At 39.6% G+C, this 27,031-nt stretch overlaps 1 protein-coding gene across 4 annotated transcripts in view; it reads left to right on the top strand.

The window, feature by feature from the left end:
* STARD13 (StAR related lipid transfer domain containing 13) overlaps positions 1-27,031 on the top strand; it is a 292,627-nt gene that overhangs the window by 101,329 nt on the left and 164,267 nt on the right. For all 4 annotated transcript variants that reach the window (XM_051778837.1, XM_051778838.1, XM_051778835.1 and 1 more), the window contains one exon: positions 24,295-24,328. In XM_051778837.1, coding sequence (XP_051634797.1) covers positions 24,295-24,328 — 34 coding nt within the window. The remainder of the gene's footprint in view (positions 1-24,294; positions 24,329-27,031) is intronic.

Raw genomic sequence — 27,031 nt, forward strand, 5'->3', positions numbered from 1 at the left:
TTTCAGCACCAAATTAGGGGTCAGTGCTATTACTCTTATTTTTACATAGCACTAGCAAAACCAAAAAGTTTTCTTCTCTATATTTTGTATCTCAGCTCTCTTCAGGTCCAGTCTTCTTCATTACCTCTTCTCTCAGGTAACAAGTGACAGGACAAGAGGAAATGGCCTCAAGTTGTACCAGTGGAGGTTTAGATTAAGTATTAGGAAAAATATTTTCACGGAAGGGGTTGTAAAGCATGGTAACAGACTGCCCAGGGAAGTGATGGAGTCACCATCCCTGGACATGTTCAAAAAATGTGTGGATATGTAACTTGAGGACATGGTTAAATGCTGAATGTGCTGGTGGTGCTAGGTTGATGGTTGGACTTGATGATCTTAAAGATCTTTTCCAACCTTCATGATTCAATGATTCTGTGTTTTATCTTATCTTTTTTTCTGTTGAGGATTGTTAGTTGATCTCAGATTTCTTTTGTTTTATTTTTAGTATGAGAAAAACAGGATTTTGGTCATTGCTTTTTGGTCTTTCTGTGCTGAGTTTCATGCAGTTAAGTTTTGCAGTATTTTTATGTAAAAGCACCTTTTTATTGAGTGAGATATACAACCTCTCCGAATGTTCAATCTTTGTAGCTGGGAAAAAAAAGGAGCAGCAGAGGGAGCACTACAATTTCCTTCTAAGTAGGTATTTTTTTCCTACTTCAGATTCCAGGCTATAACTCTAGATACAGGCTGAATTGTGATCCAGACTGTGACTGATTGCTTCATGGTCAAAGGCAGAGAGGCTTCTAAATGCAGGCCTGTGCCCCAGTTTCCATCTTAAAGCCTCAGGAAGAAGCGAAAGGACAGCCATGACTTCACCTTTTCTCTGCTTTGAATATGTAGTAGCATTTTCAGCAAAGGCAGTCCATTCTGTACCAGAGAGGAGTATCATCTATCCCTACATCTGCTATTCAGTTCAGATAGCCTGGGGCCTTTCTAGAGTTCCTGGAATCATTCTGTGAAAGCCCTCCTGAGGTCTTTTGGTATGGCATCCCAGATCAAATTGATATGCTGACTCTGCCTGCTCTGACCTATAAAGTCATGCTGATGGATAAGACTGTATTTCTGTTAGTTCATTTGCTTTAGCAAGCACTGGCTTAAGTGCAGCTTCTGCTTTGTGTAATGGCAGATGCTGCCAAATGTGACTCACATTTTCTTTTTGTTCCCCATACAGCAGCCTCTCCAGTTGCTGCTGCAACTTCTCAGGATGAGGAGCAAACTTATTCCTTAATAAACAAGCAAACAAATTGGCAAGAGCCCCAGACATCTAGATGTTTTGAGTTTTGACTGTGTTCATTAGCATCTCTCCAGTAAAGAACAGCAAATTCCCAAACCATACTGTCTGGGACAGGTTTCATACCCTGTGAAACTATATGATTCTGAAGAGGATGGAAGATAGTACCTCTCCAAGAATAAAAAGCTTCTCTTTCATGTTTCCCTTGCTGGCTGTCCTGGATGCATGGCATACCATGACACAATATTTTAATGCTCTCCTTTTTTAGAAGGAAAGACTACAATGATGAAACTGCTCTATGGGATTTAATTCATCAAATTAATTTTCTGTAGAATAGGATGTACTTACACTCTTGTCTTCTGGACAAGACTATCTGAGAAGCTAATAGAGCTACCATAGAGCCATAAAGTCTGTCCACATCTTTTTACTACATCTACAGTCTCCAGCTTAGCTTCTTTGAAGCTTCGCTAGAGAGATGAAGAATCCATTTCTTTGCAATATCTTTCTTTTCTCTCCCCTTCTCTGGAGGAACCAGGCTGTTCTCTTCTACTCATCTTGTATAGTACTGCCCAAATGGGATAGAACTCCTGTAATTTCAGAAATAAAAGGGGCAGAAGTCTGCTCCAGTCACCAGCAAGGAAGAGGGATGGAGATTCTGTTAAGTCCTTCGTTTTCATCCAGATCCCTGATGCAGTTCTTTTCTGGAGGGTTTTAGAACCTACCACAACAGCCTTCAGGAAAGATCATTGTTGTCTGCTTGGAGAAAATGTGAATGTAGCTGTGCAGTGGAAAGGCCTTTCAAAGTACCTGCTGTGCTTTTCTTTACCCAGTAGTGGTAGAAATGACACTCGTTTGAAAATTGAATCCAGCCCCAACTACTTAGTTTGTCACCATCAGATTATCTCATGTGAGCTGTGAAAATGTAAGCAGGTGAGCTAAACACTTGCTAGAGGCTGGTGGGAAACCTACAAAGACATACTGATTTTGCTTTGGATCCATGAGAAATAACAGCTCTTCTGCTCCAGAGCCAGTCTGTTTCCAGGCATTCTGTTCCTTTGGTTTTCATTGGGCCACCTTGCATTGCAAATCTGCTTCTTAGAGACTCAGAAAACCAAAGCAAGATGGTATGAATGTGATTAGGGTAGCCTAGCAAGATCCCACAAAATTCAGTTTGGCAACTGCACTCAAACTGTTTCCCTCTGCATCTTATCTGCCAAGCACGAAAGTCGCTGGAAAGACAGTTCCATCAGGGCTGGGATTTCATTTCTGAGCGGGGCCTATAAATCTAAAAGCAGTTAGTTAAAAGAATCTTTGCTTTTTTTTTTTTTATTTTCCCTTTCCAGTTAAGTCTGCTTACATAAACTCTTCTTTGTCCTGTATTCAGTCCTCATTAAAGCTTTGTTAGATTTTTATTTATACTTTACTCATACCAAAAAATAAAACAGGGTTTGAAGAAGTAGGTTTGAGGAAGAAAGCAGTAGTTTATGATCTCTTCCAATTTCAGTCTCTAGCTTGGGTTCTTCACTGTTCATTCCAGCATGCAGAGCCCTCATGAGCTGGTAACTGTTGTGATCTGTGCATCCCAGCCACTCCTGAACTGATCCAAGAGCAGTTGCAGGAACTGACTTGCAGATTGGCCTGTTACTAGGTCTTGAGCTTTGTTATAAGAACTTGGCAGGTTTGTCTGTTTCTGCAGTGAGTTTTGGCTCCATTTCCATCTCAGAGAAATTTTAAATATTCTTTTCAAAAGTTGGCATCGCTGATACCAGAACAGAATACTTTTTGTGGCACTTGATTTGATTTCTGTACTTAAGGTTGTTTTCTTTCCTCTCCAACGACTGTATTCACCTACTGATAAAATTCCTTTTCCACAGTCTTTGATTAATAAATAACATGGACTGTACTGGCCTGGGAGGAAGGGATTCAGAGCAAAGTTCTGCATTTTAATATGAAGTGAAATGAATCTATTTGCACAAAATTATGTGAAAAGAATACAGTTCCAAGAAACCGTGTTCTTGAAATATGCTCTTCTGCTTCTATTAGTTTGATCTGCAGCCTTGCTAATTCTAGTTTCATCTAGGCTTAAGGTGACCTCTTTCTCAGTGTACAGATACCCATCCTGCATACGACACCATCTGAATGCAAAAATCCATCCCTGGTGATGATGGTTCAGTAGTGTACTATTACAGGTTTTCTCATCAGTGGCCAAAAAGTGACATTATTTAGTTGGCTTTAAAGAGAAACCATGTGTGAAGTAAAAGGTATAGAAATAACAGAGATGTTGCAAAGAAAAAAAAGAAATTAATTAAAATGAACAAAAAAAAAGTAGGTCAAATTTTGGCCTAACTTCGTTGAAGTTGCTCCTTTTAAATACGAACTGCAGAGAAAATAGGCAGATGGGAGTACAGAAGGGGAAATAAGCCAAAGTGATTAGCCTGGTGACCTTCCCTTACTTCTGGTGGATTCTGTATGTATGTGCACTGTTCCATTGTTTCTGATGAATAAAATTAACATATTCAATTTATATCCTAAAAGAAGCCTAAATTCAGTAATTTGCTCAGTACTGCAATTCCAATTTAAGGTGCAAGTTTTAACTCTGGAAGTTATTTGTGGTACTTACTTTCTATATTTTGCATATTTATGTGTTCAGATTGAAGACATCTAAAAAGGGAGAATAATAGTTTTATAAAATAGCATTAGGACTAATTAAGAAAAGAAAATAGCTCAGAACAATGGCATTCTCCTGGGGTTTTGTTCATATGCCATTTTTAAACAATTGAACATTGAGTCACTCAGTAACAGATTAGCTTATTCATCAGCTTTCTAAGAGCTAAATTTCAATAGATTTCTTTCCTTTCTTATATTCTTTCAAATGATTTATATAAAGGAAGGTTTTCACTCTGTTGGTAAGGGTTTCCCAAGAACTTTCCAACTAATGCTTAGTTAAACAAATTGAGTAGAAATTTATACTGTAATTAGTTTGATGAGTGGATTATGTTGCACAGCCCATATTATCTAGTGTTTTCTACTAAGGAAAGTAAAGAAATGAAAAATGAAGGAAATGAAAATTAAGGTACTTCACTCGTGGTTATTATTTATTACTTTAAAACATAATTATAATTAATGATAACCTTAAAGTACCTTGTAGTGTTCCTTGAATGTTTGCTAGACATTTTGAGGGGCTTGTTATTTGGATGAAATCCACAGTATCTTTTTTCAGGGTGGCCAGAAACAGAATTATCAAAGAGCATCAATACTTGGATAGCCTGGTGAGTAGGCTTACATGGAATATGGTGCTAACAATATGGAACTCATCCTCCACCCAAAAAACTTGGCTCCTGTGTGGAAATAGGTTTATTCAAGTAACTTCACGTCCAAAATGCAGTGGCTTGAAAAATAGTAAATCCGGATATTTCTGATATCCAATGGTGTCTTGAGTGCTTTTGCCTATTTGCTAAATTCTAGCTCTGAAAAGCTCCTGTATATATGTGTGCCATAGTATAATTTCCTGTTTCATGAAAAATCTGTTTCCTGTTCCCATTTTTAAAATTCATGGCTTTGGATGTCTGTGGTCTTGGGTTACAAATTAAGTTAAGATAGAGGCCTTGATATACATTTTATATGTATGCACTTTTGAACATCTTCCATGCTATAATTTCCTCCTAGGAGCTACTACTTTTCATGGTCTCTCCATTGTTTTTAACAACTCTGATTGTTTCCTCTGTGAATCCTCTCAAAGTTTGTGATTCTGCTTTTGGTCGATGATCAATGCTTCCACGATGTCCTATGTGACACTGCACACTAATTCAGAGAAAGACATCACCATGTTACCAGTGTCATTCTCCTTTCTGCTCCTTTCTCCTTCTGTGCGTATCCTAACATCTCATAAGCTTTTTTTGGCTAGAGCAAGGCAGAGAGTGGAGTACCACTGAGCTGTCATTGTGACAGACTGCTCCATTTATTTAGAAAATAAGCAGACCCTCTTCTTGCTGTAGCTATCCCAGCTGCAAATGTTTCCTTATCCTCCTACACTTCACCACCTGGCCAGCTACTACTTCCCTAGGTCTCATTTTCAAGCTGCTCATTTAAGATGCTGTAACCTGTTCCAGCTGGGTTAGCTGAAATGGTTTTAGTGGTAGGTCTTAAGAAACTTGATGCCTTTGCAGTGGAAGATGTGATGGAGGTGTCTGCAAGAACTTGGGGAGACAAAGGGGGGAAGTAGTAGTACATATGAAGAGGGCAGGGTCTCAGGGGGATAATATCTGAGTAGTAGGGACCAGTGACCTGCAGGTATGTCTCAGGAGTGTCACAGCAGGAGAGAATATGTGTCAGCATGCTAAGGCTTTATCACATTATTTTACATGATGAGGCATCACCTCTTATTTATCAGCATCTCTTCTGTCAGTTCCTCTGTAATTCATCTGTTAAGCATTCCATAAGTATGTTTGTAAGGGCTAGCTCTGCTGCATAAATCAAATACTAAGTTTCAGATTGTTGGAAATATAAGTATTTTGAAAAATCTACACAGACATCTAGTGCCTCCTCAGACACAACTTTGATACCAAGTATATGTTTTTCACTGAAGAAAGCAAGTTGGCATCAGCAGCTTTGTCTATTAGCGTCTGTTTTCACATAATCTTTTAGAGTATTCACACCTCTCATGAAGCTGTTGCATTTTTTGTTGGGTTCAAATTTTTCACATTTATTTAGGTACCTTCCCTAAACCCTGGTACTGCAGAGAGGTCAGGTAGTACCACTGCAGGCATTCATGGGACTATTCAGTGAAACAAGGCAAAAGCTGCACAACTGCAGTTCTGTGGAAAATGCTGTTTCTACAAAATGCATGAGTTTTCTGACTTTTTACATGTAAGGAGAGGTGGTCATCCCCATCAAAGGCCAAAACAGGCACGTTTAGAGAGCACTTCATTCAGAAGATTATTTTGTGAGATGACCAATACCCTATAGGGAATGACTGGCTCAGCTGTAAATGCTTGCATTGTAGACACCTATTACTAGATGAAATGAATCCCACTCGTGCAATGTGCTGTTAGATTTACTCAAAGTTTTGTTCCAAGTGCCAAAATCTGGTGTCTTGTTGATTTGGAATATCAAAGCATTTATTTTCAGTTAAATATACAAACTAATCACACATTTTCAATATTTGTTTGGGGGTTTATTTATACCTTACATTATTTTGGTTTTTAATTTTTTATGACAAAAATATTGCAATGGAAATTCTGATTTTTCTCTTGACTCCTCATTTTCATTTATCCTGTTTTGTTCTGAGAACCAAGTCTCTTCTGTGCAACTGCCTTAGCTGCTGCTGAGGACACTCATGTTCTATAACAGGCATGTCCTTGTGGATAAAAGAGTTCAGATCTCTCTTCACAGTACAAATTTTGAGGTGACCTGCACTTATGTTCCTAGCCTCCTTTAAAATTATGTCTGTTTAATTAACCACTCACAAATAATGTTATTTGTTACAGTTAATATCTCTTCTCCAAAATAAAAAAGGCAAAATCTTGTTATCTGGGATTATGAACTTTAATTTTTTTTACTAGACTGAAATATAGTGAATAATTTAGGCAGTCAGTAGCCCTAGAACTTTACCTGTTTTGTTAATTCCAATTAAAAACTTTTTCCAAAATCTTACTGCATCAGTGTTGTATTCGTAGAACTTCTCCACCAGAGGTAACTGATTCTGAAATGCCAAATTTCAGTTAGGCTAATAACTGTTTCCTCTGCAAAACTGTTAAGGTAGCTGTGCTTTTTATTACAACCTTGTCAGCATCTCAGAACAAATTGAGGAGACTCTCAGGGGTGAAATATTTAGCTGCATGTTAGCCATTATATAAAGGCAGTGGCAAGGGTAGTGCAGTTAAATACCTACTCTCTAATTACATTCTCCCTGAAAATTAGAAGTATATGAAAACACGAAAATGATTACAGTTATTATAGTAATGTACAAGTTTAATGCTCTTGGTTACTAATACTAAGTAAGCTTTCTGACAAAGCAAGATCCTTAGACTTGACCTTTCTCTTTGGAGCCTAGAAAAAGCTTAAAGGCAAGCAACAGATAGGTCTTTGCAGGAAAAGAGTTTCATTTTTCTAAGTATACTTTTACCTTCAAGGTGTATAAATTAGAGTAATAAACTTTATGCATTGCTCAGACACTACACAATATGTTCAATATGCCTTTTCCTGTAAGTTACCATAAAGCTTACATTATAATATCTTCAGAATAATAATATTAAAAAGTTAAACATTGCAAAGATATTTTTGAAAAAATTCCCCACTTTACTAATGTCTTACAAGAACAGTTGGTGTTAAATTATCTCTGGTACCAAATGTATAAATCTTTAAAAATAACATATACATGTGTAGCATGGATAGCTCATCTTTATTATTTTACTAACAATAACTACATCTGTCCCTTTTTAGTAAACTATTACATTCTTGTTTCACTCTAAAATCTGCAAGGTATGGCACAGAAACAAAACCAAACTTTCAGGTAGGTATCTGAGAAGTGTTAACTGATTTCTGTTGCATTATTGTAAAAAAATGCTACAGAAAAATCAACAGAAATCACTAGTGGCACTGTTTAACATCTCCTGACTTGTAGAGTCTTTCTGTATTGACCTTTTCCTTTATGTTTCCTAGTTTTACCTTGTAACACCAGAACAAGATCTGTAATTGTAATTAGATCAATCTGACAATGAGTCATTCTCTGGCAGCTAAAGAGGAATTGAGAGAAAAATAATCTGATCTTAAACATGAGTGGAATTTGCTGGAGGGAAGGGAGGAAGGGAGGGTGCGTGTAATTTTTTTTAAAGGGGAATGTAAAACTTGCCAGGAATTCATTAATTTTTTTTTTCTTAAATTTTTTTCATTATTTTGTGCTTCATGATCTAGAGTCACTGCTGAGTATGTTGAAAAATCAGTGCCATGTTGAAATCACCTGCAAATATATATTTCCTTGTGTATGCAAAATTGCATGTTTCAGTTTTTAATTACATTGTTAGGGGAAGAACTAAAAGGCCACATCTGTTTTTGTATCCATTTTCCACTGGCATCAGTTCAGAAATTGTAAACATCTCTAGTAGGCACCTGAGAATCCTGATCATAGAATGGTTTATATTGGAAAGGACCTTAAAGGTCATCTAGTTCCAATCCCTCTGCCATGGGCAGGGATGCCACCTACTAGATTAGGTTGCCCAGTACCCCATCGAGCCTGGCCTTGAACACTTCCAGGAATGGGGAGGCATCACAGCTTTTCTGGGCAACCTATGCCAGTGCCTCGCTACCCTCTGAGTAAAGAATTTCCTCCTAACATCTAACCCACCATTGCCCCTGCTCCTATCACTATGAAAAGTGATAAAACACATATTATGTGTTCCCCTAAAAAAAGTGACCTTATTTCTGGTTGCATCCTGAATGTGAGGTGCTTTGTAATGTAAGTAATAAAATAATACACCACTACAGAAATGGTAAATTGCTGCATTCTTATGTCGTTGTCTTGAATTGGTACTTTAATCTCATATGGACAAAACTCTCAATATGTACTCAAAACCACTGTGACCATCAAAAAGCTGACAGGTAGTGTACTGAAAATTCACAACACAGGATCAAAAACGCTAAAACTTTTGTAGATAAGAGAGGTGGGTACGTTCTGGTACCAAATGTGGAAAACCCTTATGCAGAATGTAATTTAAGTTTCTATTTCCTTCCTTCAGAACTATTTAAAAGTCACCCTAGAAATGTCATGGTCTGATCATTTACCAAAATAAAAAGATTCTTGCTAGAATGCATTTAATAAAAATGAGCTTAGGCTTGCCTAAGATTAGATATGAATTATATTAAATTTGACATAGATTGAAGGTAAATATTGTAATATGTACTAGAAAAAACACAGCAAGAAATCAGACTGTTATCTTTAAAGAGCCTTAAGAATGTCTAGATGAAAACTGGAAGAACTCCAGGAAGTGCATTGTGGTGATACATGCACCCGGTGTTTGCTGCCTGGTTGGGCTTGCATTGCTAAGAATTCAGGCTAAGGGGGTACTAAGATTCTGAAATATAAAAAAGTCAGTGAAATAATGATAATTCTTTAATTTCACAGTTGATTAATATGTAAGGCCTCTCCTCCCTTCTTAAATCATCTGCCCAGAGTTACATATTCTCATTCTTTAATCATGTACATGATAAGGAGGCTTACCACTGTGCATGGCTGTTATACTTGGTGAGCTAAAATACACGGTCCCCAAGTACATCCTTGTGTCTGATTTTTACTGTTTTATTTGGCTTAGCATAAACATTTCACTTTTTAAATGAATGTCTTGATTGATTTTTTTTCTTTTCATCAGCAGTAAACCACTGATAGGTATTTCTAGCAATAAGTGGGTTTTAAAGACAGCAGAAAATACTGGAGGGTCCTGAAATGGCAAGCAGCCATGAAGCCACAGCTATTGTTGTAAGGGATGAAAACAAGTTACATAATATGCAGAACAAAATTCCAAATATTCTATAATTCTAGCAGCTCATAGTAAGGGTCTGTGTATCTGGTGGTCTCCTTCAAGCTCTTCTGAGTATGGTAAGTCCTAGATTAAGTCAAGACCTAGCCACTAGTCCTGAGGTACAGCTAATCCTGGGAGAAAGCCCTCAATTGTTTTTTCTGTCAGCTGTCAAGAGGTCAGTGACCTTTGAAAACTCTGTTGCATGAATTTCACAGAATCACAGAATATGCCAAGTTGGAAGGGGCCCACAAGGATCATTGAGTCCAACTCCTGGCTCTGCACAGAACCATCCCCAAGAGTCACACCATGTGCCTGAGAGAATTGTCCAAACGTTTCGTTCGAACTCTTGTCAGGCTTGGTGCTGTGACCACTTCCCTGGGGAGCCTGTTCCAGTGCCCAGTCACTCTCTAGGTAAAGAACCTTTTTCTAATATCCAACCTAAACATCCCCTGAAACAACTTCAGACCATTCCCTCGGGTTCTGTCACTGGTCAACACAGAGAAGAGATCAGTGCCTGCCCCTCCTCTTCCTCTCACAATTTACATGCTTCTTTGGCTACAGAGCTATACAGAGCTTTGGCTACAGAGCTGTAATTATGCAAAGGTCCTGTCTTACTGCAAGTGCAGTAGGGACAAGTCCTCAGATACATGTCACTGTTAGTTCTAGCATAGGAAGCAGAATGCCTGTAATGTAGCATCTCTCTTTTCTTCTTATGTCATTACCCCATGAAGTACAAAATCATTGCTCCAGCTTCTGGGTCATGTTGGAAATCTGTCTAGGATGTACCACAACTGAGAATCTAGTCCATTAAAAACTGCTCAGATTATCTACTGCTAATGCTATTGTTGTCTGCCACTCTTGCTAGCAGAGCCATCCTCTGGGCCTTTTCTTGGAAAGACATTTAAGTCCCATAACATAGCAAATCGAGTCTCTTACATTTTTGTTCTTTCTATTATTTGAGAGTTTTTTTAATATATATATGCTTTTATTCTGTTTATTATTTTTTTCTTTGGAGAGCTACCTAAGTCTTCTGCTTCCTAACATCTTCCACTTTCTTGGTGTAAATGGCAAAGGGAAGCATGATTTGATGCTAGCTGTTTTCCACCATCTACTGTAAAAGCATATTTATGCTCAAACAATTTAAGGTCTTGCACACAAGGCTGTTTCACACAATGATCACCAGAACTGTGACTATCCCGATTGCATCCAATCTGCTCCCCCCCAACCTAATGATTCAGATGTGGCTTCTGGAGGAAAGTCCTGCAGCTTTTGCCCCATCCATGTGTTCAGATGCTGCTGACAGCTATTGTTCTTTGTACAACATGGAGGTCCCAAGGAATGGGGAACTAGATCATCCTACCGCCATGAAACACTGGGAAAACCACCATCACTCCTCTCAGTAATATAATAAAACAATTACTACTCAAATGTACCTCTCAATGCTGAAACAGAATTTAAGCTGTAAAGGTAGAAAGACATCTCAGCATCTCAGACATCTCAGTTTTCCAGCAGCTGGTCTCACCAAGGTTGTTGACAGATGTGCATTTTGACAGTAGTCCAGAAACCCAGCTAGAGGACATAAGAAACTGAGATTCCTTTCTTGCATTAATTAGTAGGTTTTGCCCACTGAGAAGCCCTTTTCAAATGTTTCTGTTGTAATTTTTTCCTGGAATATTAGAATACATCAAGTAGGAAATACTTTTTTAAAACAGAATAGCAATAACTGCTTTCTGAGCTCAGATGTTGTATTGTGAGTTAGCATTATTTTTAGTTGCTATGATTGTGTGAGTAAAACTGTACAGAAGATAGATGTGGATCAGTAGGTACATCCTTTACTGTGTGGTTTTTCCATTTTCAGATTTGACACAATAATTTTCACTTTAAAGTTTGTTCTTGTTGGACCTGACTTGTAGTTCATATAAATCAGACCCACCTTGATTTCAGGTCAGCTGAAGCAATGTTGTTTTTTGTAAATCAGTGCTTTTCAAAAGATGAATAGTGCTTTAAGTCTAACTATAAAACCAAATTTTAAGCAGTGGCCATTAACTTGAATTATGGAACAGAAAACAGAGAAGGATGATACTAGTCTCACAGTGATTAAGGACAACAAGATATTAAAGGTGATAGAAAAATTTCCATTAATTCCAACAGCATTTAGTTGTAGTCCATGATATGCATGTGAGTGGTATAAAAATTACGCAACAAATATTGTCATAAATGTTAAGCAATGCTATGAAATATTTCTTTTTATTTTGATTGTCTGAAACTTGCCTAATACAACATTTTATAATCGCATAATTTTAAGGTCAGTTTATTCAGTTCAGAAATCCTACTGAGCTGTGGAGAACAGTAATACTGTGAAGATATTGTGGAGCTGTCCACAAAAGGATTGTTGAATATTTTTAGGAAGGTCATGGTGCTTAGCTACCAAAAAAAAAAAAAAAAAAGAAGAAGGAAAAAGGAAGAGAAATGAATTGTTTGTCTGCATTGCAGAGAAGCATAAAAACAGTTCTTCATATAGGAGCACAAGGTATGGAGATAATTCTGTGAATATATTTGCTTTGGCTTTCCATGACAGCTGAGAAGTAATACATGCCAATTTTACAACTCCTCTGTGGGAGTGTAGTTATTTTATTCTATTTCAGGAAGTGTATCTTTTTTTGTTTTAAAATAGCTTGAGACAGTACTACATGTATTGAAATGAGTTTGAATCTGCTTCAGGCTATGCAGGAATGTGTGTGTGAGAGAATGAGTGAGAGAGGAGAGAATTTGAGCCAGTCCCTAACAAATCTCTGCTCTCTTCTGTTGTCAGAGAAGGATGCATGCAGGTGACTAAGTATCTCATGATGACTTTTGCCAGTGATTTTAAACATGATATCATGCAGAAAAGTCAAGGTCAGTGCTTCTCTACAGACATTTTGTGATGTCTGAATGACAATAAATTATGTGGTTATGGTTGTGGATACCCTAACATCTCTTATTTCTTCTGGCTTTCAGTTAGCCTTGTATTTTAGTAGTGATATAGATGCAGAAGTTATAGACCAAACTGAGTAAGGGTTTTCTCTGGACAGCAGTAATCCAAGAGTCACTGTAGGAGTGGAGATGCTCATGACTAGCTGAAAAAGATCCATTCCTTTGTTCTGTCAGTGCTGCACTGACCTGCTGTAGGTCACAGATTAAGCCAGTAGCACTTTCAGTATATGAGAACACAAATTTATGCTCTCCCACAACCTCAACAATTTTTGAAGATAAAAAATTAGAAGGGTGGGTGAATCAGAGGCACACACACACATGCACTCACATACATATACATACATACACACATATCTGTATGTGTGTGTGTCTATATATGTGTGTGTATATTTATTTGGGGAGGGGAAGAAGGGGTGATTATGATGCATAAGTGTATGTCATAGAGAAGGCTTTCAGCTCCAGTCTCTCCAGAGTGAATTGAGTCAAACACAGCCCAACGCCCAGTTAGTGTACAAAAATAAATGGATTTAAGCATATGATTAACATTGAGCATGCCTTGTCTAAATAATTTCAAACCATATATGTCTGTTTGCTGCACTACAGCTAATGTGCTTAGTTACACGGGCATAAGGAGTTCTCAACTTCTAACACAGCATAGGTTCACCCAGCTTTTCTCACCATGTGCATAATCTTGGCAGGTAAGGCAAGCAGCTGGGAACACAGAGCTTTGAAGTTATTTAGGTGTTTACATGGCAGTTATCTGAATTGCACCTGGGCACTTGGTGACAATGAACCCCACTGCAAAGGGAAATATCTAAATGTCTGCTTTTCTATGAAAATATTAACTTTGCAACTGTCACATAAATGCATTCCCCTTTGTTTATATGGGTTGAAGAGTTCATTTTGAAAATAAATGGAAGTCAATACACATCACAAATATTTGGTTTCCTACTACTTCGGTTTGGGCTACACGAGAATTTGCAATGGAGTCTGACATGTCTTGTGTGAGTTGGCTGTGGAGGTAGTGAGGTAGATGGCATCATTTATCTGGTGCTGGTGATACTGAAAGGCATTATGTTCATGCTTAGAAAGGGAGAACTATGAAACCTCCCAAAGGGAAAGCATGTCAATTGCATGGGAAAAGGTTTTTCTTTAAATCTGGCATAAAAGCACTGATAAACAGAGACAAAAGCACACAGGCAGTGAAAAAAAAATTATCACAGATTGAAAAGGATTTACAGCAAGTTTCCCTTGCCGAAATGTCCTACACAGACTAAAATCTATAAAGTAATTACAAGATACAAACTAATCAGCATGTCTGCTTCTCTTAAGAGCATCAGCCTTAGCTGGGACGCTGGAAGAGGCAGAGGTGCTACCTAACATTTCCCACAGGTGTTCTCAAGGAAGAATACTTCTTCTGTGCACAATTTCTGTAGTTTTCAATAACTCTTTTGAATGAAATAATTTATTCTTCACTTATCCCTGCTTCACCTTTTACTGCAAAATGACCACAAAAAAAACCTGTTTTGGTTTTCCTCAAAAATCGTAAAACATTGACCAAGATTTTAACTGATTGCTAATACATTAGTTTACTGGGAAAAGTGCATTTTTGTTTGAGGTTATATTACAATGATTAGTTTTATTGACTGTGACCTGATATCCACTTAGAGCCTAGCCATCATGAAACTTTTCTGTGGACACTCAATAGTGAAAACAAACAAACTGCTGCTAAAGGCAATCTGAAGTTCATTCTCAGCTAAGTACTGCTCTGGGCCAAGCTAAAATAACACCACAGCTCTAGCCAGAGCTCACAAGACTTGGTTTTCATGTTCTGCAATGGGTTACTGCTAACTGCTGTTTGCTTTAGCAGTCACTCATTTCCCAGGGCAGGATAGCAGAGTCCCTAGCTCTCATGCCTCTCTTTGTTATTGTGTGACCTCTTGTACCTTTCCCACTTCAATCTGTCTTTAAAATAGATACAGCACCTCTTCCTACTCAAGAAGGTAAAAATGATAGCAATGTGTGACTCATTGTATTGTTCCAGGATTGTAAAACATAGGGGCTTCTCTCAGCTTCACTTTTGTCCATCTCCATTTGGCATTGCTCTTCTTTTTTGTCTTTCTTCCTCCCACCTCTGCCCCATCACATTTCCACCTGACTCCCACACATATGTTGTGACAACTGCGTTATCTCCAGTTTTTATTCATGTCTTTGTTTATACAGAAGCATGGCTGGTTATCTTAGCACAGGGCTGAGCACTAATTGATATTTGCACAGTTCTGAGCATGTTGATGTTAGTCCTGCTGCAGAGTCCAGAGTTCAGAATGACTAAGTACTCCTGGAACTTTCTGAAGGTGAAAGCATCATGAACAGGTCATTTTTTGATTTTATCAGAACCAAATTTGCTGAGATGTGGCAGAACTGTATCCTGTAAGGAAGTGATCCCAGAGGGTGGGTGTTGGGAATTGGACAGAATGAACTTAACATTCTGGACACCATGCAGACCAAACGTGGATACATGTTCCTCAAACTATTTTCTTGGCTAAACACTCAAGGTTGCCTTTACTTGCTTTACTCCTAGCTATGCAAGAACATAATACCAAACTGTCAGGTTCTATTGACTGCTATTAAGGCGTATTTAAAAGCACAAAAGTGGGAAGCACTATGGAGAGTTTATGTAAGTGAAAGACAAGGGGGGTACATCACCATTTTATATCCTGGATGGAACCAGAGCTGTTTGGCTGCACTGGTCACCTTGAAGGGACAAGGGGCATCTGTTTCTGCAGTGGGACGTCTGTATTCTGTCTCTCAGGTATATCCAGCAGGCCACAAGGGGAAAATAATGACAACAGATAAGTTGTTCTCACAGCTGCTTTGATTAGGACATGGACTTCCACAAACACAATATAGAATCCCTGAGAATTTAAGAGAATTACCATGGATATGTTACAGCATAGTAACATTCTGGTGTTTTAAATCATCATGACTAGGCTTCGTGAACAAATATTTACATCTCTAAATGTTAGTGCTAGTTAGTTCTGGCGGTATTACTTTTCATTTGGATGCAAAGGGTTCTCAGATAATAAATATTAGTATGGTTATGGCTGTTATAGAGATAAGGGAGCAGATGGAGGTTAGGATATTTCATAGGATGTAGGCATCTTCTTAATAATTGCAAGCTCCAGCTTATCACTTCTCCTGATTCCAGTATTATTGGTCTCGTCCTTCTGTGGGATTTGTGCATCAGTTGCAAACTACTGCAACATTTTTTTACCATAACGTGAATGGTGGTATCTGAGCATACCTGCATATGTGGTATGCCATAGTCAGCAACAAAGGGGCTCTTGTCAACACAGAGGCTTTTTGCTATTCATTAAATAATAGGAAAATTTTCATGTTCAGATTTCAGCTAGTTGTACTGGGGCCAAATTTAGGAGGCCAGATAGTTCACTCTTCAAAACCACAGAACAGCAAAAGCGGTCATGTTATCCCAGAGGGGAAATTATAGGAAAAGCAAAGGTAATGTAGAATGGATGACATCAAAAAACCAAGATTACAGAGTATCAAACAAAGTGCTTGCATCAGAGCAACATGTCAGAGGAAATGGAGCTGTAATGGAGCTCTTGTGATGAAAGCAACAAATTAAACAATAGAAACTGTTTTGGGATAACATTAACGTTCTGCTGCTTTTGTTTCCCATTTGTCAAGATGAGTGCCAGGGCTGGTGCAAGATGAATAGTCATGGCCAGCTAAACCACAGGGATCAATGGCATCTTCCAATCTGATGGCAAAATGAGCAACTGCATTGGGTTAATATTGTAAAAAATACTGTAGAGGCACACCCTAATGCTCACCACAATTGGCTGCTCCTCATGTGTTGGAACCAAATCCTCCTCAATAAAAATTTGGTTTATAACCCCCAGGGCTGTAATAGCTTGACATTTTGAAATCATATTAGCAGCTGCTGGAAGTAAAAATCTCCCTAGTCTGGTAATCTAATAAATTCTTTTAGTTAAGTATAATAAATTACAGTTACTGAAATGCATGTTCCTTTACCATTAGTCTTTTAGCTTGTTTTCTTCTAATTTCACTTTGAACATTGTTAAAATGGCTTTCATTGTTATATACTTTATTATTGCCCTGCTCCACTTATTGTAAACCATTTTCTTCAATATGTCATTGAAAAGCTTTCACTGTAAAATAGTTTCCAGGCAGTTTTCTACTTGATCAAAGATTTCAAAACTGCAGCCACAAGAAATGTCACATTACTTTTTGGACTTTATCAACACTACATAGCCAAAATAGATACAGATTTGTAGCAAACAAAAGAAAGCAATTGAATAAATCTTTTTTTTATATCAGTGCTTTTTGAACCAGCACTGATCTTGGTGTAAAATTAAATTAAAAAAAATACAGATAATCACAGAATCAACTAGGTTGGAAAAGACCTGAGATCATCGAGTCCAACCTGTGACCTAACACCACTCTGTCTGCTAGACTATGGCACTAAGTGCTACATCCAGTCTCTTCCTAAATACCTCCAGGGACAGTGACTCCACCACCCTGGGCAGTCCTTTGCAATGTCCAATCACCCTTTCTGTGAAGAACTTCTTCCTAATGTCCAACTTAAACCTCCCGTGGTACAGCTGAAGACACTGTCCTCTTGTCCTATTGCTGGTTGCCTGGGAGAAGAGACCGACCCCCACCTGGCTACACTCTCAGGTAGTTGTAGAGGTTAATTTTATTAGTTGTAGGTTAATTGTAGGTAGTTGTATGTTAATTTTATTTCCATGGCGGGCAGCAGCGGTGGCAAGAGCCCCGGTGGCACCTTCGGCTCCCCAGTGGGGGCCGCACTGCCCTCAGGGCGCTTCCTGCCGCTGCTCCTGCTGCTGCTGGCGCTGCCCGGCGGCACTGTGTCTGCGGCCAACACCGTGCAGGGGTTGCGGCTGGAGGAGAGCACAACACCGCCTGAGGCCACGGCAGGGCCACCCGTGGGCCCCCTGGCTGACAGGGGACAGCGAGGCCCGGTTGCTGCTCTGCGGGCTGTTAATGCTGTCGGGGATGTTCCACAGGCTCAAGGTGGGGCTCGTGACGTTCCGTCCCATGGAGCTGCGCAACATTTACGACTGCGGGACGAGGAAGGAGAGCAGTAACTCCCGTAGGATCGCTTGCATCTGGGTGAAAGGGAATTATCTTCTCTGCTCACTCCTATTGGGGAACATGCTGATCAACATCACCCTCACCATCCTCCTCCTCCACCTCATTGGGTCCATCATTGGCGCCATGGTGGCTTCAACCACTGGGATTCTTCTTCTTGGGGAGATCACTTCCCATGCATTGTGCTCCCAGCATGGCCTGGCTATGGATGCAAAAACCATCATGGTGACGAAGTTCTTCATGCTGCTGATGTTACCTCTGTCCTACCCCATTGGCAAACTCCTGGACTGCCTCTTGGGCCAGGAGAAACTCATCTGGTGCAACCAGGAGAAGCTGTTGAAGATGCTGAAGGTGACAGAGCCCTAGAATGACCTGGTGAAGGAGGAGCTCAACGTGTTCTAGGGATCTGTGAACCAAGACGATGGAGGACATGATGATCCCACTGCCCAACTGCTCCATGCTCGCAGACATGCTCTCCATCTAGGACACGGTTTTTGTGGCCCCTGAGAACTGCACCACCCCTCAAACCATTTAAAATACAGTAAAATGCACTTGAAAAAGAAGTAATTTAGCAAACTAAAAGACTAAACTAGGGAAAATAATTTTCAAGTGTTCATTAAGTGTTCTGTAACAGCTGTTCACTATGATTAAATATGCTGTTATATCTGCAGGCAATATTTACAGTATCTCACCTTTTTAGAATACAACTCAGAATATTAAGTCTAGGGTTTTCGAAAGAAATGTCTCTATCCTCTGAATCCTTCTTGATGCTTGAAACCTCGCGGTAGGTACTGAAAGACTGCAGTGAGGTCTCCCCAGAGCCTTCTCTTCTCCAACTCTCTCAGCCTGTCTTCGTTGAAGTGTTGTTTCAGCCCTTTAATCATCTTTGTGGCCCTCCTCTGGGCTTGTTCCAACAGGTCCACGTCTTTTCTGTGCTGGGGACCCCAGAGCTGGATGCACCATTCCCAGTGTGGTCTCATGAGAGTGGAGTAGAGGGACAGAATCACCTCCCTCAATCTGCCGGTCACACTTCTTGTTAATGAGCAAGTGGACTTGCTTGACTGCAGACTGGGGAACTGCTTACTCTTCTTTCTTTGACCCCATCAATCATGAATTGTTTGCAGCATAGTAGCTCAAGTTCAATAGAAGAAATTGAGAATTACCCCTTCCTCCTACTTTCTAACATAGTGAGGAGACCAATATGTTGTGATGCAGCAGGTATGAGACAACCTCATACAACCAAGATCTGTCTTCCATGCTGCCAGTGACTTCTTTAATAACACTCAGGCTGTATATTAAACATGGTCTCTAATAAACACCTCTGCAGTGATTGTATTTTAAAGGAAAATCATGAGCCCTGTTGTCAACCTTTGAAGATACATCATAAGTATCAAAATCCAGCAGCAGTTTCAAGCCTGTACCAAAGATCACTGCCAAGTCTCTGAGAGGAATCTAATTTCTGACACAGCGGTCTCAGCAGTGTTTCCTATGGAATTACTTCAATATTCCCATTATTCTTAGCTGAATAATGGGAAGTTGGAGGTGTCATCCAGACTGAAGATCTCATTGCTGGAGCCAGGCAACTTCAAGTTAAGGCTGACATTGCTGAGTGTCATAATATTACTTCCCTTTTTGGGCTGTAGAATTTTATTTTGAAGTGGTAACTAGGATTTTCTCTCCTTCTGTCAACATCTTTCTGAAAGGATCTAATAAACCTGCTAAGCAGATGATGGATTTTTGCATGTGGATTGCTGGTTTCCTCCTTTAGAACTGTCTATATGTCACTCTAATTAAAATCCTAGCAGTTTATTAAATTGCTAGAATGAAGAACCAGCAGGATTTTCAATCTTTGTACTTTGCAAGACCTTTCCCAGCTCAGAGTGCTTTCAGTGAACCAGTAAGAAGTCATACAGATTTATCCTTTTTCCTCTGAAAGTAGTGTTGTGTTTCAGAGTGGTACTAGTGCTTGTTCACCGCAGAACATAAGCTTACAGAATCCAAAGCCTTTTTTATTAACAGCAGATGTAAAGTCGTCCTGTCCAAATGCCAGGGTTTATTTGATAGCAGTGATATTTTTTATACCATATCTATGTTGAATAAATTCTCTGGCTTTTTTTATTAAATATCTAGAAGAGTTATTTGCATGCTGGACATGTACACTAATCACCTTTTTTATTTTATTTGGAAGGTGTGATTTCCTGAGAGTGAATGGTTAGTTTGACAGGTACTCTGACATATCGGTGGAAGATATGGGCATATTTGAAGTTAGAGCATAAAAGAACTAGTAACTAATAGGGGTTGATGAGGAAGAGGGAAGTAAAAGACTTGCATGCAAAATTATTTTTTTTATTTTCTTTGAAATGGTGTATGATATTATGGGATTGGCTGCCATTCCAGAATCCCTGTGCTGTTGCAAATTAAAATGGTTTTGAAGTTGTTCAAGTCAACCATTTCATAATCATCTTCTGTGTCACAAAAAAAGCTTTTATGTGACAATAAGCTTTCTGGGATGTTATTAAATCATTTAATCCAGTTGTTTGGTGAGTTCCATGCCTTGATCACTTATAACCATGAAAGATTATGTATACATCAGAGAAACAGTTTTTTGATGAGTATGTTTATTTTGCTTGTTGAGTTTGTAATGCTGGTGTTTTGCTTCTACTTTCACTTCCACTTAATCCAAGGAGTTCATTTGAGTAATTTCTTTCCACACAGAATGCCTTTCAGGAAAATCACAGAATCATAGAATCATCTAGGTTGGAAAAGACCTCAAAGATCATCAAATCCAACCATTAATCTAACACTGTGAAGTCCACCTCTAAACCATGTCTGTGCGTGCCACATCTGCATCTGTATATCTTTTCAATACCTCCAGAGACAGTGACTTCACCTCTTCCCTGGGCAGTCTGTTCCAGTGCTTGACAACCCTTTCTTCTTAATGTCCAATCAAGACTTCCTCTGGTAGAACTTGAGGCCATTTCATGTTCTTTATAAATGCAACATATTCACTTTCTTCCCCACAAACAGACCCACAGCTTTTCTTCCCCCCGTTGCTCTTTGCCCAAATACACTTTTTCACATGCATGGCTCTGTAAGTGAAGGTGGCTTTAATGGGATTGCTCACACTCTTAAAGGTGTTCCTGGTTTTGGATATCTGCTGAACAGAGACATTATTTTCATTTGGCTTGATGGGATTTAGATTCAGATAGTTATTTCTAACAAATTCTCTGGGCATCTTGTTCATCTCTACAGGACCCATAAATTTAACACTGTGTATTGGAATGCTTTTTTTATAGGACAATAAAAATGTGGCTCGGGAACCAGTCCCTTACCAAAGGCCAAGTGGCACAGGGTATCCCCATTGCCGAGGTCATGCTTTTTGACAGCTGGCTTACTCCAAGCAGAGCAGTTTGTAAACAAGCCAGAGCTGCTGAGCCAAGTGAGCAAACCTGGGTACAGTGCTTTGACCATGCCAATTGGGCCTCATCTTTTATTTAGCAGTGTAGGGGAGCCCTTTGAGCTTCACTTAGTTGCAAGTTCTCCCTTAAGCAACGCTGAGGGTGAACTTGCCTCATTCATAGGACTGGCTCCTCCTGCTCTGATCATAAAGCAGAGCGTAGTACTGCACAGGCAAGCTTTTGGAGACCTTTGCTCACATAGATGAACGTAGGATGGCCCTGCTGAAACACAGGACTGCTAAGTGGGGAGGCATGGACACAGCATCTAATACATTTCTGGTTTCTGTGTGCTGGTTTACATACTTCAGCAAATAAAACATGGTTATATCAGCAGAGTGTATTTATCTTTGGCTTCTGTTTGGCACTTCCACTTGCAAAATTGTTACAGCTGGAGTTGTAAGCAAATGCTTTCTTTATTATTCATAGCAGCAGGTGCTGCAGCAGTCTTTTGGCTAGCATTGTACTCTCTTGGTCCATGGTTTCTATATATTTGATTAGATGGTGCCATGCTGTTCAGATGGGTTACTAGTCCTCCAATAAATGTATTTTGTTACACAATCAGCTTTACAGGGCATTATCATTTCCATAAATCACTTTTAGTTGGCAGCTTTCTGTTGCCACTTGGGATTGTTCCAGCAATAATTTGCATCCTTTTTGTATGACATCCTAAAAAGATCTTGGAAGTTAACATAGCCTGTGTACGATTTTAATAGCTGGTGTCCTTCTGGCAGCACTACAACACAGGATCCAGCTATCCATGAAGGACTGACATATTTATTTTTGATTCATGTATCATTTATGCATTCTTCAAGAAGCACTTATCCCAAGATTCATTACAGCAGTTCAGGCATCCGCCTCCACCAGGTTTGTGCCAGAGTTGGGATGCTAAAAATCAGACGCCTGTCCCCAGCAGGGTGATTAAGAACATCACAACTCTCTGAAGAGTGGAGGGACAATATGATGTGCCACACTCAGAAAGGCATCCCAAAAACCTGGCACACTGATGTGGGACCTGTCTGTCCCTTGCCAATTGATACAGCCTGTGACTGAATTTTCCACTTCTCTATGGAAATGAGATGCTTTGCCACTAATGAAACCTGATTTGGACTCAGCCACTCATTATTTTCCCATCTAGAAGTGACCACTTCACTTGGTCTCTGCTGGCTAAAGATAGCTTAACTTCAGCTGCTGCTCAGGCAGACCTTTAAATGGAGCAAGAGGCTATTTTTGAATGAAATTGCCTCGCAGAAAAAACCTGTAGTATAGCTGTGCTTTTCGAATTATTAAGAGAGATGCTTAATCAATTCAGTTCAGTGCTTAGAGGAATTTTCCAATATCTCAGTAAAGTTCTTCATTAAATAAAAGGTAAATAAAAAACATGTTTTCATAGACAGATTCCTATCAAGGCTGCAGAAGCAATATTGACTGAAGAGATAACAGAGAGCTGTGCATCTGATAGGAAGGTGCAGATGGTTGTCCATATGGGGACAAGCAGATAACAAGAACAGGGAGTGTGTCACTGCAAGGCACAGGAATGCTGTTTCTTCAGCTGGCTGCAGACTGGGCATTTCATACCTGTGAGTTCACTCATATCGGGAGGAATCAGTTCAACCTTCTGTTTCATTAAAAAAAATAAATAGGTGCAGTTTCACCCATTATGCTAGTTTCATTTACAGGCTGCACTGCTGAGAGAGTTGATGGATCTATGAAAGGAAAATGGGTGATATGCATTTAATCACTATCAAGAACCTCCTCATTTGGCCACTGAAAGCTATTAAAGAGAAAAGTAATGGACCAAAAGGTGCATCCAAGTGTGGTGTTAATGGTACTGCTTTTATTTAGCATGGCAGACCCAAAGAAGGGAGGTGAAAAATATTAAAAAAAACAGTACAGCAGGTCAGTTTGACCACAACCCTCAGGCAGAGGAACCCTCTCCTGGTCACAGATGAACAGGAAACATGACTCTACCACTCTGAGCTGTTCTAGCCACAGTGATGTGTTTCCCACCCATCAGTGGAGCTGCCCACACATCTTGCCAGCAGCCTGTCTGCTCCCTGAGCCCCACCAGCACAGTTTCAGACATGTTCCAGTGTGCTGGACCTCATGTATCCTTGCAGCAAATACTCTTCTTGTGCCAGAGGCTGCTTCTAGGCTCACTCACTGCAAGACAGGCAAACCTGTTTTGAGAATGGGTGCAAGGCTGTCCTTAGCCAGCAAAACTAGTGTGGTGGGTTCAGCTTCACCGAACACCAGGTGCCCACCCAGCCACTCTGTCCCTCCCCTTCCCAGCCGGACAGGGGAGGGAGTAAGGTGGGAAAAGAAAACAACACAAATCGTGGGTTGCGATAGGGCAGTTCATATTTATGCAAAAAAAGAAAGCAAAAGCAGTGTGCGCGCGCACAAAGCAGAAGCCAGCAGTTAATCTCTACTTCCCATCAGCAGCGATGGTCAGCCACTTCTCTGAGAAGCAGGGCTCCAGCACGTGTAACAGTTGTCAGCAGGCAGCCATCAGAGACAATGAGTGCCTCCCTCCTGCTCCTTGCCTCAGCTTTTATATCTGGGTTGACCTCATATGGTGTGGAATATCCCCTTGGTCAGTGTGGGTCAGCTGCCTTCTTGTGTCACCTCCCAGGATCTCACTCTCGATTGAACGTTACCGTGCTGTGCTCAGTAGTGGCCAAAACGGGTGTGTTATCAACACTCCTCCAGCTACCAGTGTAGAGCTGCTATGGGGAAATAAATTCCGCCTCAGCCAGACCCACCACAACTAGCTATTCCACATGATTTTTATTGATGAGCTCTGGATTTTATACCTTGTGTAAGGTGGTGAGGATTAATAATTACATATATTGCCATCCTGAAATGTGGGACTTATTTGAAGGAAAAAATGTACAATTATTAAAGAAAAATCACTTTCTTGCAGATGCTGTTTCAGAAGCCAGGCAAGGAAGAAGCAGGTAAGCCTACATTACTTCTTGAAATGTTCTTGGTGTCTCGTATAACCATGCATGTATTGATGGAGTATCCACAGGAGTCTCTGCTATCATATAGGTATTTAGTGCAGTTGCAATGATCACTTCTATACTGCTGTTCATGGCCTAGTGGTGTAGGATTTAGGTGGTTCTTAGGAAAGCTGATCATCACCTTTTGACTTACACCTTGCAAGGTGTGTTTTGAAATAACAGGGATAAGCTCAAGCATTTGTTACTGGTGTCAGAATGGGACTAAAGGTCTTACCATGGCACTGGGGAGTGTGAGGTGAGTCGAGGTGAGGTGCACTTCAGAGCTTTTTCTGGTTCAGTGATCACACAGCAACTAAATCTGGTGAACAGGGTCATTACAGAGGAAGATTTTTCAAAAAATGTAACAACCCCCTGGGCATTGTCCCCAGTGGCAGAGTCAGTGCCGATTTCCGCTTTGGCAGGAGCTCAGTAACTGGTTAATGCACTTGTCAACATTAAAAGCATTAGTGATTTTTACCGTTATGGAGAAATTATTTAGTTTCAGGGCGGCACCAAGATCAGAGCAGTAAGTGGAGCTAAAGACTCAGATACCCTGAACTGCATGTACATTAACATGCCAGGAGCTAAAGAAAGGTTTGGATAGACAGATATACACACACTGAGATCCTGATTCAGCAAGATACTTAACACACAATTAAACCTGCATTTGACAAAACCAATTAATTGCAACGGGCGTAAGAAACTGCTTGGATGATTTACTTAATTGAGAGTAAATGTCCTTATTAAATTGTAATGAAGCACAATTAAGAAATATAGAGAAAAGAAACTGCTTCACAGAATGTGAGTTACTGGAATTTAATAAGAACCTAACAGTTTTGCAAAAAGAAATGTCCCCAAAGTCTAAGGGAATCCTCATTCTCACAAAAGCCTTTGCCAGTTAGAAATATTTCAGTCATAAACCAACTGACCTCTGGAGTCACCCATTTCTGACTGCTGTTTCTGTTTTGTTAGTCGATATGTATGCAGTGTGTGTCAATTAAAAAGAAAGCAATTGCACTTCAGTGTTGTAATTATCCCTCTGTCCCTAGATGACTTCGCATCTTTATTTTGGCCTGAAGGACTAGATTAAGCCAGTTTACTCACTCAGTGATTTCTTCGTGCATCTGTCTCTGATCTAAACTGCATCCTCAGTTCATTCCAAGGGCCACCCTTAACTTGCTTAGAATCTGATGAACGCAGCCTTTTGCAGCCAATGTCACTGATTCAGTGGCTCTGCTGGCAAACATGGTGGTTTAGCAAAATGCCAGAAACCCTGGCCTAGAAAACTCAGGTCTCCATAGGCAATACCAACTCGTGTACTTAAAATTAAGTCAACAAAATATGAAGGCTGTTGAGTATAGTGTAAATATAAGTATTTTCATTCAAGCTCTGTGCACTTTAACTTTTTCTGCTTTATGAGTTGGATGTGGATTTATTCCATGATGGTAATTGCCAATGAAACACATGCCTGTGCTTTTCCAAAGCCAAACAAATTTCATAAGTTCTGAGATTGATTGAGCAATTGCTTTAATTGCGTTCATTGCTTGGACCAAAACCACTCTGTGCCACCAAAGGCTCACTTTATAAAGAAAACACATAAATGGCACATATATTTTAGTTAAAACTAATTATTTTAGAAGTGCTCCCATTTTATAGTATGATTGATTTTTGAAATGCTTTACTTTTATGACAATATTAATTTTGTCACTAAAAGAGATAAAGTTTTAGCACCCATCTTAACAGTAGACCATGATGGTTAAAAATCTGATGACTGCAGGCATGAAAGAAGAATGACAGGTCATTTTCTGACACAGTTTGGTCATTGAGGTGGAACTTTAATCATAGAAATCCAGCATATGATAGAGCTGGTAATAAATTGATCATTAAAATGCTTCTGACAGAAAATGCCCATTTCTTCAAACAGAACCATTTTACAGGAAAAGGTTAGCATCCACTAATTTCTGTTTCAGATCATTTATGTAAAATAGGCACACATGTCTCAACATGAGAAGATTTAAGTTTTCAAAGTGAGATGTTTAGATTTTTATTTGACTTAGAAACTTTTGGCTTTGAAATTTGTTACATTAAAATATTAAGAAAAAAAAAGAGAGAACAAGAAAACATGATTTAAATTACAAGAAAGTCCAAATCTATGTCTTGAACTGAGGGAGAAGGGTTCTGTCCAGATTTGCAATTGTTAAACATTTCAGATATTTTCTGTGTTTTCTGCATAAGAAATTTTTTTCTGTTTTGGAATTTCTTGCATGACAAGAAAACCGTATCTGCCTGTATCAGCCACGCACTGTTCTACTCAAGTTCATTTTCTGCACCGTTTTCCCCTTATATCCTCACTTCTTTCTCATTCCCTTTTGTCATTTCTTCTTCTGACCTCTATCTTGGGAAAAGCTTTGTCAAACTAGAGCTCTCAAGGGCCAAAGAGTTATTTCTTGGAGTATTGGTGGGTCAGAGTGGGACAGTACCCTGCCCTCCCCACCAAACAACACTTCTAACACCATCCTAGAAGGAGCTGGGGATGCACAGGGCAGCTCAGAGCTGCCGCAGCTGGGCTGGGTGCTTCTGCAGCACTTTCCACAGGGCTGGGCTGTCCTCAGCTTCTAGTTGTTCTCCATGTAAACCATTTTTGTTTGTGAGAGGGAA

This window comes from Manacus candei, unplaced genomic scaffold (genome assembly GCF_025592945.1).
Source record: "Manacus candei isolate 608988 ecotype Guabito, Panama unplaced genomic scaffold, ASM2559294v1 h1tg000014l, whole genome shotgun sequence".
NCBI classification, from domain to species: Eukaryota; Metazoa; Chordata; class Aves; order Passeriformes; family Pipridae; genus Manacus; species Manacus candei.